Source organism: Apteryx mantelli, chromosome 14 (genome assembly GCF_036417845.1).
Source record: "Apteryx mantelli isolate bAptMan1 chromosome 14, bAptMan1.hap1, whole genome shotgun sequence".
NCBI lineage: Eukaryota > Metazoa > Chordata > Aves > Apterygiformes > Apterygidae > Apteryx > Apteryx mantelli.
The window spans coordinates 8,752,650-8,765,288 of record NC_089991.1 but is presented as its reverse complement, the minus strand read 5'-3'; the positions used below and the strand labels follow the sequence as shown (position 1 = coordinate 8,765,288).

At 44.5% G+C, this 12,639-nt stretch overlaps 1 protein-coding gene across 1 annotated transcript in view; it reads right to left on the bottom strand.

Annotated features, from left to right (window-relative positions):
* The window catches only part of NSG2 (neuronal vesicle trafficking associated 2), a 37,078-nt gene extending 32,077 nt beyond the window's left edge, over window positions 1-5,001 (bottom strand). Inside the window, exons 1-2 of the mRNA XM_067304839.1 lie at window positions 4,960-5,001; window positions 4,369-4,519 (exon numbers count right to left, since the gene is read on the bottom strand). Coding sequence (XP_067160940.1) covers window positions 4,369-4,497 — 129 coding nt within the window. The 5' untranslated portion in view covers window positions 4,498-4,519; window positions 4,960-5,001. The remainder of the gene's footprint in view (window positions 1-4,368; window positions 4,520-4,959) is intronic.
* Between the last annotated feature and the right edge of the window lie 7,638 nt (window positions 5,002-12,639).

Genomic DNA, 12,639 nt, shown 5'->3' with positions numbered 1-12,639 from the left:
AGAGCAGTTACATCTATCTTTTCTTTCCTTCTTGTGTTGGGAGGCAGGAATATGTCACCAGACCAATTACTTCTCAAGCCTCCAGATGCACTCAAAATAAAGAACAATGGAGCACATGATAAGCCTTCTGCAGCTTTCCCCACAAATGTTACACCGGATATTTTTTCAGCTCTGACAATGGCTTTCATGCACTTTTGTGTTCTGTAAAATTAGGATTTTTACTGCCAGAACAAAGGCATTTCCTGCTGGACTACACTGAAGAAAGCCTGTGACACCAAGGGGGTCCCCATTCTTGGTCTCATTTACAATTTCAGTGGAAAAGTATGGTCTGAAGAGCTGCATGTCTTTTAGCATCACCACTGCACAGACACATAATGATTACATCCAAAGCACTTTGACTATGCCTAGGAAAACAAGCAAACAGCTAGCCTTTTTCCCTCTGCTCCTAAAAGAAACAGACCTCTTTTTTCATTTTCTGAATACAGAAGAAATGAAATACAGAGACATAAAAAGCCAGGTCAAGGGCTTGTCAGCAGTGATAGCTATTATTCCTGTTACGTGGGTGGATTTCAGCAAAAAGGCCACACAAAAATGATTTAAGAGCATCTTTACCCTCTGTAAATGCCCCTCCCAGCAAGAATAGATGAGGGGAGCCAAGGAAATGCTTGAAGACGGTCAATAAATATAAATACACAGCAGGCTTAGGACCCTAGGGGAGAAACTACCATACTGGGCACATTTCTTCCCTTGCAGCTATACAGCTGCTGACAGAATGACCAAAATGTTGATGCTGCAGGAGGAATAACACGAACCTTTGTAGGAAAGGCCCCCTTTTGATGGAAAAAGAACTAGTTAGACTAGTGGTCAAGAATTAAATAAGAAAAGAAAACAGTTGCCAAATTCAAGCCTCCTGAATTCCTACTTCAGCATGCAAACAAGTGCCTGGGTTTTTCAGCAGCATCAAGGTGGAAGTCAGGGAACGGCCAAGCTCTCCGCACTTCAAAGACCAAGCTTGTTAAGGAAGCATCCCCAACAAGGACAGCCAGTAAGTTTATGCTTAGCTTTAAAAAAAGGGTGTGTGGGGGGGGCTCCCCCTCTACAGTGATTTCTTATAATTGCTATTTCTTATAATCAAGGAACTATCTGAACAGAGATGGACTTCAGGAATTACATACTGCATCACATGAGCAAAAACCTCTTTTTGATAGTCTTTCTTTGTATCCTTGCTTTGAAATCAGGGCCGGACACAGAAAACACTTTGAAAGAGCTGGAGCTGTAGTGAAACATCTATAAAAACTGATGCTGAGAATCACTTAGAGCTATTCTCTGAGTGATCCAGATACAGAAATACTCCTTATAATGAAGAAAAATTAGGTATTTAAAGCCCTTAAAAAAAACCCAAAAAAACCAAAACAACAACAACAAAATAAACAGTTCTCAATCTGTAAATTCCATGGGCTTTGTGGGTTGCTTTTAAGGACCTGCAAATGTAAGTATGCTTACAAACAACAGGTTTATTTTTCTTTAACTTGCATACAGGTGTCTAAGGCTCAGCTGGAAAAAACAAAGGTTCCTATAAAATAACAGAGCTTGCAAACCGCTGCTGTGTGGCATGCGTACACTGGAGGCATTATTGCACACAGGTAATAACAGCAGTTGGGTTGCAGCAGCACAGGTCTAGCATACGCTTGAATTGCTAGCCAAACACAGAGCTTCTTTACTGTTAACCTACCAGAGAGACAGAAGTTAGAGCAAGTACACAGACCCAAGCAGCAGTCGGGCCTCCTTTCTGCAGTTTTGATGCACCCTGGATTGCTCCTAGACCCAAGCTCAGATCCAGGTTAAGATCACTCCATATATTAAATGAAGATACCCTCTCTTGGTCAGAACAACCCCACAAAAACGAGTATTTAACAGGTTTTTTTTTTTTTTGACATCATTTATAGGACAAGGCACATCAGCTCTTTATTGCAGTGGAAATGAGATGTGATTCACAGCAGCTGATCTGCAATCACAGGAACACGGAGGCCCAGGACATTGCCTCCTTGTGGTTGCAAGCAAGCAGCAATGGATTTACGTTTAAGAAAACAGGAGAGCAAAGCCCTTCTGAGCCATTTCACAGAGACCCCACCAGCACACCAGTTTTGACTCTGGTGATTCATGCAGCATCCCATGCAAGAGACACCAGAAAGCAGGCTGACTTGTGTGCTCCCTCTTAGAAGCTACAATCAACAGCTGGCAGGTTTTAGGAATACCCTCTATACACAGAAACTCAAATTGTTTTTAGTTTTTTTTAATCCTGCTTCCTGACTGCAAAGCAAATCCAAACAAAAATAGTCTGGAAGACTCGAAATCCATGTCTGCTCTTCCTCAGGCTCACGATCTCACTGAAGTCAGTCGTTTTGCTTTACTAAGTACAAAGATGAAACTCTCCCCTATCACTTAACCTTTACCCAAGCTCTTTACGTGAGACTCAACTCCTTGTTAACAGCTCTTTATGCAGGCCCTCTGCCCTAAGGTGAACTTCATCACAACAGAATTTGTTCTACAAATAATAAAGGAAGAAAAATGTGAATTATTTTGGTCTTATAATAAATGACCTCTTGTTATCGTAACAGATTTTCAGTCACCACTGACTCTAGGCATACTACACTTAGGAGCTGAAGCAAAGCCTGTAGAAATCAATACAACTGACTCTGAGTTCTGAATCATGCTTACCACTCCTGGAGAAACATCCCACTCTTTCAGCAAAGGAAAACACTGATGTCAGTGGATGCACTGACACTAATGTATGCTAATGAAGATAATGTGCCTCAACAACATGGGCATTATTGATGTAGGCATGTTTAAACACAAAAATCAGCACGGACTCGCACTAGACTGATACACTCCGATCTGTGTTCACCAACAGGCAATTGGAACCTGGTAGTCATGAAAACACTCATTATCACTTTATTAGCTTGAAAGGATTTTTGTTAGGTTTTCTGTGTCTCACCTGATACAAGAGTCATTTAAATTTCGCATCCTGTGACACTGAGTATATGATCTCCATCTCAATAAGGTATTTGTACCATCATCAAATGAGTTACTTTTACACATCTATAATTTTCTTTGAGCCTCTCAGACTTCTTTGATAAATCATGTTGCTTTGCCTGAGTTGTTTTCCTTAATCTTATTAATCAGAATTATAGATAAGGGCCAGTTTATCCTCTCACTTACAACAATTCACAGAAGTGTAACTCTCCTGAATACTTTGAAGTTGCTCCTGATTGCCATGACACACATGGGAAATGAATCTAGCCCCTTTGGCATAGGTTTGCTTCCCAGGATGGCAAGGCAGTTGACTCAGCTGTATTGTAAAATAAACAGTTTGTCTTTCTAAAGAGTTTTATCGCATCCATCATCATGTTCTTCTAATGTATTTAGAGAAACTTTATTTTGTCCTACGGTAAAAAACAGGATATACGTTCAATAATCATCAGTGTAAATTTTACTATAATTCCATTATCCTGCAAGATGTAATCATTCTGTCTGTACTTTCAAGTGAGTTGGCTCCATCTCTGTGGTATCTGGGAACTACACTGCAGATAGGCTTTGTTTTTGTAAGGACTGTTGGGGCATACAGATTTTACGGTCTCATCATGTCCTCACCAGGTTATATTGATATGCATCGTCACTGCACAGAAATAGACAAAAGATTTCATAGTACATATTGCATCTAAAAAGCTCCAGCCACCAAACCTCAGCCAATCACTGATGCACATTTCTGGACATTTTCGTGCTGCAATCAGTTCTGGAAATGTTGACTGGGTAGGGGGGAAAGCTGTCCCCTCCCTGGAGCCAATGGGGGATGAACCCACGGATTGCTCCATCACCTCCCATCGCATGGGGGAATGTGGTTGCTCTCCTCAGAGAAATCACCATCACTCATAGCCAAATAAGCATTGCACAGCCCCAGAGAAGAAAACAAACCTCAACTGAGATAATTAAAATAGCTGCTTATTTCAGAAGAGTTATCATATTACTCTGAATGCTGGCAATTAATCTGACCAATAATAATGCATCATAAACTTATCCTCAGTTTCTCCGGCATTTATAAGAGAGGCACACTAAGCTTTTTCCAGATGTACTTAAGAAGGAATATTGGTTTTTTTGAGGGGACAGGAAAGGCTTGAGAGGACAGTTGTGTGCTTCTTTGCTGTGTTAAAGCAGATAAGCACACTAAGAAAGATAAATCCTTTTTATGTATTGGGTAACCGCTATGCCACAGTTTACGTTATCAGAGAACAGCAAGTCGGCAGGGCAGTGTAAAGCGGGGGGGTGCGTGTGTGCATAATCATGCATGAGCGTGATCTAATCCTGGTTTACCTTTTCCGGCGCGGGGAACTGCAGGTGATTTACTTCCAAAGGTGTGATCAGAGGAACTGTCTGAAAACCATCTTCGCTGGATGGTTGTTTGTTGTTCTTGTCGTTCAAATTACTCCCCAGCTTCACCATTCTTGGACCTTGCTGTCCAGACCTGAAACCAGCAAGACGACCAATGTCACAGGGGTAGCGGGAAGACGAGGATTTCTGCCTCACGTCGCTAGGGTCGACTCCGCGCGGCAGTTGCCGGGGTTTCTAGAGACGAAGCACGCCGCATCGGGAGCAACTTCGTGCACGCTTTGCTGCGCCTTGCGAGACCCCCCCCGAGCATGCCCCCCAACGCCGCCCGGGCGCAGCCTGTGCCCCCCGCACACCGCGCTATGGAGCGGGGCCGCCGTCGCCGGCACAAATATTAATCGGCACTGGGATACCCCACACCGCGGCTCCGCGGGTGCTGGGGTGCATCTGCCCCCCTCCGTCTCCGTGCAGACCCCGGGTTAGAGAAGCGCTCCCCGGCAGCCCCCATTTTGGGGGGGAGTCCGCCTTTTCGGGGGGGTCCCCTGGCCGCCCCTCGCCCCCCACGCCCCTACTTACTGCAAACCACGCGGTCACTGGCGGCGGCTCGGCCGGGCGCTGCGGCGGGGCGGCACGGAGCAGGGGGGATTTTATATATATATATATATATATATTTTTTTTTTTTAATAGGTTTAATTTTGCAGTGATGACGATGATGATGCCCGCGGCGTCGGCGGAGGCCGGGCGGTGCTGAAGGGACAGCGCTTCGCCCTGGCGCTCGGCTCGCTCCGCGCAGCGCGACTGAGGGCGGGCGCCGGCAGCAGCTCCCGCCCGCCCCGCCGCGCGCGCGCGCGCGCGCTCCCGCCCCGGCCCCGCGCCCGCCGCCCCGCGCGCCCCCGCCGCCCCCCGCCGCCGCCGCGGCGCCGCGGCGCCACCTGCAGGCCGCGCGGCGGGAGCGGGAGCGGCGGCGCGCGCGCGGCGGGGCGGGAGGGAGGGAGGGAGGGAGCGGGGGTCCCGCAGGATTTAGCCGGACCCGATGCCCGGGTCGGGGCGGCGCTGGGGCGGGTGCGCGCGGGCCGCTGCAGAGGGGTCCGCCACCGCCGCCGCGATGCTGCAGGAGCGTGCTGCACCGGCACCAGTGCAGCTGCACAGGACCACGGGCCGGACAGGGTCACGCACCAGCTGTGACACTGCAGGAGCATATTGCACCTGCACCAATGCAGCTGCACGGGGCCACGGGCCGAACAGGGTCACACACCAGCTCTGATGCTGCAGGAACATATCGCACCTGCACCAGTGCAGCTGCACAGGAACCCGTAGGCTGCAGAGGGTCATACACTAGCTGTGACACTGCAGGAACATATTGCACATGCACCAATGCAGCTGCACGGGACCACAGGCCAGAGATGGCCACGTGCCAGCTGTGATGGTGCAGGGACCTCTTGCAGCTGCACTGGTGCACAGGAGCCATAGGCTGGAGAGGGCCCTGTGCCAGCTGTGGGGCTGCAGGAAGACCAGACTGGCACTACCCCTGGGCCACGGCGGCACCCCATTCCCCACCTTTGAACAACTTTGCCATTGACCGCAGTTGCCCTTTTCAGCACATCATGCAAAACAGATCCAGGGGTTTGACTCAATTGCGGCCATGGCTGGAACAGCAGGGCAGGAACAGCAAGCCAGTGGCCCCACTTGGGGTTGTACGGGAGTCTCCTTTCATTTGCAGAAGCCAGATTGGTGGCACGTCACCACCACATCTGGTACTGTCAAGGAGTCCAAGACTGGTCTGCAAACAAATTCAGTTCCACCCTTCATCATCATTTAAACCACCAGCCTCTGCAAGATGAGGTTGTAGCACTTTGCTTAGAAACAGAGGGTACTTTGGGATGACTTTAGCCTGATTTGTTTATAAATATAGAATTTGCTTCCCGAGCTTGCAATTTGGCATCTTTTACAAGACCTAAATATAATCCTAAAAGGCGTGAACTGTTTCCATAATAAAGCCTTTGAGAACTCACTTGTGAAAATTCATTTAAAGACACGCTTTGGTAGGGAAAGACAAAGTGTTTGATGCCTCGGTATGAGCTTGTTTGCAGTGCCACAGCTAAATGCCTGGAGCAAGAAGCCCTGAGAGACAATTCCTATAGGTGGGACAGCTACACTACCTGCTACTAACACACAGGCCATTAAAGAGCCTCTTTCGAGTAGCTTTGCCAAACTTTCACATGCTTAGGCTGGAATCTTCTGTACCACATTTCAGCATCCAGGCAAAACTTCTACAGAAAATTTCATCCAAAAGAGTTTCACTGTTTCTGAAAATAAGGTTCTGCCATATCCAATCCTTTATTTTGAATAACTCTTATTCACAGGGTTAAAATTTTCAGCAGGTAGTTTTTTGATGTTGTCTGTCTAAATTTGACCAAGTTATAAGATCTGGGGAGTTCATATGAATTCAGGAAAGATTTTTTAAGTTTAATAGCCAAATTCCCTTCAAATTCCATCCATTGAAGGCATGTTCAGCTCAAGACTTGACAAGATTTTCAATGTAATTGCAATTTTAGGCTGCTGCAGTCTGGGCAAGGAATAGTTACCAAGAAAGAAAGCAGGTAGGCTGTGCCCAGCACTGAAGGGGAAATGTAGGACTTTTGGTAGGTAGGACTGAAGAAGTACATAAACAACTCACTAAAGATTAATGATTAAAATACGAAGATATAATAATTTAGTGTTGTGGTAATAACTGAAATCGACCACTAATGCCCATTTGAATTAGGATCTGTGCAAATATACATTAAGCAATAATCCCTGCAAAGCCCTTCGCTGGTGCTCTGCACAGAGATGAATTGCGCTCGGATCGTTTGGCTCAGGATGCTAATTAGGGCCTTCAAAACATGGAAGTTGTAAGAAAATCCAAAAGCACATGCTATGCCAATGACGACAGAAGCCCAGTCTTGTCCCAGACATTGCCTGCTCTCTAGCTCCTGAGCTGAAGCTCCCTGGTCCTAGCAGGGCCAGACCAGGCTCCTGTTAGACCATCTCTTATCATTTGGTACACAAATGTACACAGAAAGGCCGAGGCTGGCAGGGACCTCTGGAGAATGCCCAGTCCAACCCCCTGTCAAAGCAGGTCACCTCGAGCAGGTTGCTCAGAACTATGTGTAGTCAGGTTTTGAGTATCTCCAAGGATGGTATGAGTATCTCCAACTCAAACCAAGGATGTTTGAGTATCTCCAAGATACTCAACCTCTCTGGGCAACCTGGTCCAGTGGTTGATCAACCTTACAGTAAAGAAAAGGTTTTTCTTATGCTTAAGTGGTCTTTCCTGTGTTTGAGTTTGTGCCCATTGCCTCTTGTCCTGGCACTGGGTACCACTGAGAAGAGTCTGGCTCTGTCTTACTCCCCCCAGTTAAGTATTTGTACACATTGATGAGATCCCCCTGAGCCTTCTCCTCCCCAGGCTAAACAATCTCTCTCTCTTTGTATGACAGATCTGGGCTCCAAGCCCTGAATTGTCTTCGTGGCCCTTTGTTGAGCTCGTTCCAGTATGCCCATGTCTCTCTTGTACTGGGGAGCCCAGCCCTGGCCCCAGCACTCCCGCCAAGGTCTTGGCAAGGCTGAGGAGATGGGAGGAATCGCCTTCTCCCCCAGCACACTGGCAACGCTCTTCTTAATGAAGCCCATCCCTTTTGAAAGTGCAGTTGCGCCAGCTCTTTCTCCAACATTCAATATATTACAGATTATATCATCTGAAGTGATTTGACTATCCAAAGAGATATAAAGACTACATAGTTATCTTCTGCTGACTGCATACATTTGAACTACTCTAGCCCCTCTGTCAGACAGATAACTATTTTTAACTAAGGGGCTGGAAAATATTATTAAAAACATGCAAAGGAAACATTGCATTGTAACTCCACAGAAATGGATGTCCTCTGACTTAAGAAAAGTCTTAAGCAACACTTTACACAAACACACTGATGTTAAATCTTCAGAATCACTTGTGCAAATCCTTCGAAAGAATGGTTACATGATGAAAAATAAGGTTGCAAATAAGGCATCTGCTTGTTCAGCATATCTATTCATTTGAATATGCTGCTATGCTTGCACAGTTTAATATATTTTGATGGTTATACTCAAATACTCTTCAGAGTAATGTAGCTAAGGGGCAGTGAGGCGAATCCCATTCCTCCTGTGCATCACTAGCACTGTTTAATATCTTCCACGCAGCTGCAAATCTACTGCTAACTGAAGGGAACTAAATTCTGCTGAGGATTTTCCATATAACCCAGAGAGTCCAGCTCACACCCTTGAGGACTGGCAGGGTTAGAGCCACTTCATCACTAAAAGAGTTTTAGTTGTGAGTACTAGCAGAGGGAACTTGTGATAAGTCAGCAGATGCTGCTTTACCTCATGACTTTTCAGCATAGAAGCACTTTTTCAGCAACATGTTCAGTGCCATCCTCTGAGAATTTTGGCAGCGTGGTAGGGAGAGATGTGCAGAAAGATACTGCATCTCTCAAACCCCTCCTTAGCATTAAATAACTTGCATTTCCTCCATGAGACTGAACTAGCCCTCTAACTACTTAGGGGCAGTATGTCCCCTTTTCAGTTTGAAAACATCTTTTTGCAAATTGCCAGTTGCACAAACAGACACAAATTACCAGCAGTAGCTTATGAAGCAGGATGCTTTATAGAAGAAATGGTCATTTAAAGTTGCCAAGAAGATCCAAAAGGAGAACATTCTCTAGGGACACCATTAAAGCAAAGCCAACTGAATACAGCAAATCGAAGAGTAACTTACAGCTTTTACTATGGAGCAAATACAGTCTGACATTTCCACCCACACAGAGCAGATCGGTGACTGGCAATAAGACAAAGCAGCAATACGAGCAACTTGAGACTCCGGAGAAACAAACAATATATTTCTTCTCTCAACAAAAATATATGCTTCTTTTTATTCTTTAATAAGACTCTCACGATATATTATCTATTCCCAGTTAAACAAATCAGAGTAGAGTTACTGTTTTCATTATCTGTTTACACTAAAGATTATTGGCTGTCTTTGAGACACTTAAGATTTTTAACAGGGCTTGGCTATGACATTTCACTATATTTTGAATTCTGTAACTTGTAAACAAAATGTGTCAGTCACAGCATAGTTCAACTTCGATCCAGTTCAAATTTGAACATACAAATCAACTTCTCTTCAATGTTCATGAATATAATTTTCCATCCTTGCTCCCTGATATATGAAATTCTTATGCTATTCACCTCTCTTTAGAAAATGTATTTCCAGCATACTGTGCTTTTTTTCCTGTATAGTTTTTGCACACTATTGTAACATATTAATTCTGTCCATTTCCATATATTGAAAATCTGGGCTCAGATTCTCAATGAAAGTATTTGGAAACATATGGACAGGCAGTAGAAATTACTAAGGGAAGAAACTACAAAACTTAATGAGGACAAAGTCCCAGGAATTCAGACCCCCTTCAGACAAGTCAGATCACGGCAATCCTAGGAAGAACATCAGCCACATGAGAGACTGTTCTGCAGAAAGATTATGTTTGTTTCTCAAGCATTCACATGAATTCCTCCCAAAATGAGTCTAACAGGTCAGTGAAAAGTAGTGACAAGTACAGAATTTCAAGAGAGAGTTTAAGCCAAGCCCAGCCCTCACCTGAGTCCTGTGACTGAACAGATATATATGGTCATGAATTTGGACCTGTATTTTCCTGGAGAAAATAACATGATGTGGATGGAAGGTAAAATTTAGACAGACCATGTCAACATGGGAAGGATTCCTACTACATCCTCTACCTCAGATAGAATATGGGACTATTCCCACTGAACTGCTTGCCTGAGGGAACTGCAGAACTGCAGAGGTTATAACAGGACAAGTCTGATCTCTGCCAATGCTCAGAACTGCTCCTTCCTGCACATTTCTGGTTGTTTTGCTCTGTCTAGGACAACAGAGCCAAGCGAGGAGGGCATTTCTGTTCTTTTCCTTGGAACATCACTCCACAGACAAATTGATGTCATAGTCAAGAATTTTATAGTCAAGAAGAATAAGTAGTTAAAGGGATTTAAAATTCCAGCAGGTATAAAAAGTCATTATGTATTTTAAGTAGAGGCTAACTACTTGTAGTTATTACTATGGAGGAACTCATCCTTTATGCAAAATTACACCACTCTGCTGATGTCCTATCACACACATGTTAGTAACCACAAAATAGGCATACAGCAGAACAGGGAAAAAAGCCATGTTAATTTATTATTCATTTCAAAATACAAGTATTACTATGATTCTGGAGGAGAGGCTGCATTATTTGGTGCCTTAGTGCACCTTCCTGCACGGCCCTTATAATCTGCCTCCATTACTTGTCTGTGCAAAAGGCCAGACGTGCAATAAATTTCATATATCCACAGCCTTAATGTATTCTTGTCGTGATCTCTGGGAGAATACACAAATCAGACATGTTCATAAGCAGCCCAGCAACACCTGCAGTTCAGCAGAACCACTTATCTCAGACACACAAGAGAGTTCACAATTTAGAGCAATAATAAGAGACCCTCTCGTTAATATGCCATACACATACAGCATGGAAGATGCAATAAGGCCATGTTATGAGAGGCACCACAGTCAATGAGTGGTGAAAGTACTCAACATCTCTCAGGAAGTATTCAGCTTCTCTCTGGATCAAGACATACTTCTTTTTTCTTTGGGGATCACCATATCTTTTGCTTCTAACAAACTGAAACTGTAACTACACACAACAGAGTTTTACAAGCTACAAGGCCAGCAGAAACTTTCAAACATGATTTTTCACCGTCAGATCAGGTGTCCATGATGCTGTCACTTACAAGTGAGTAACTGCTTGTGAATATTTATTAAAAATTCATGGTGGACTTAATATGCTTCAATAAAATTTGCTCTTTTTCTCATAAAGTAAGCTTCCACTGAAGTGATAAGTTCCCCTGCTACTTCAATTTGGTGGATAGCCTATACTGTTAAGCTCATCAAACTATAGCTGCTCTGGTTTTTGTGCAAACTCCTATTGTCATAGTTATATAACTGCTTATGCAATGAAAATATACCTAATACACAAAGATGCCTATGTCACTGAAAATTATTCACAAGAGCTATAAATCAACTTGTATCCTGTTTTATGTTTAACAATCTACTGCACATATTCATAAAATGTCACATATGCCCCCAAAATTTGCTTTAAGTCACTTTCCAAAGGAACAACAGAATTGAACTGCTTGCTGAAGGTTATTCCTTAGTTAGAGGCCATGCAAAATGGTATTAGAACCTTTGAAGTTAAAAGAAGAACATCATTGACTTTGAGAGAGGGCCCTACAGACAGAGGCAATTAATGGATGTAAATGTTCAGTGAAGACAAAGGTCATCTTATAATTTCCCCAAATCTGACCATGATAGAAACTCCACATCCACTTCTCAAATTTTGTTTAAGGGCTGAAATCTTTATATGGAAGAAATCAGCAATTAAATATTACCAACCTTGGTGACTGATTATATTATTATAGCCAAGTCATAATAACCTCACAGGGCACAGGACTGCAGAATCTCTACTGTTAGGGCAGAGGAGTCTGATTTGTTGCAACACCAGAAGAGATGAGGCATAAGCAGAAGAGCTGCCTGGCTAGCAGAGTTTGCAGGAAATAAGGTTTTATCTGAATCGGTGGCTTTGGTCCAAATCAGGCAGGAAACAAACTCTTTTGAAAATGCCCACAAACTGGAAATCGCCAGAAAGGTCACTTCAGAAACATCAAAACATTTCCAAAACACAGTTCCCAAGTTCCCAACCCCGTAGCTGATCAGCAACACTGCCTCTGACAACAGCAGCAGCATCTGTGAGCATCAGCTCTGCACAGCGGCTGTGGGAGCTCCCGAGCCCCTTTGGCTCCCGTGCAGCCTTGCCACTAAGGACTGCCACCAGAAACCTATCCCAAAGTCACAGCTCCACATCAGAGAGGCAGGAGCTCCAGCAGTCTTGGCTCCTGCAGAGATTCTTAGAGTTTCCAGACATTGAAATCGCCTAAATAGAGTTCAGGCTCCCAGGATTTTCAGGCTTTTACAGCAGTTTGGAAATGCTAGCCTATCAAGACAGGCTGGAGTTTCAAGACTCCAAGCCCTGGACAAATCCTTGGCACCATCAGGCAGACTACTCCAAGATAGAGGAGGCTGCATCTCTTGGGCTGACCTGCCAAGAAGAGCACTCTGGGAACCACAGGTGCTCA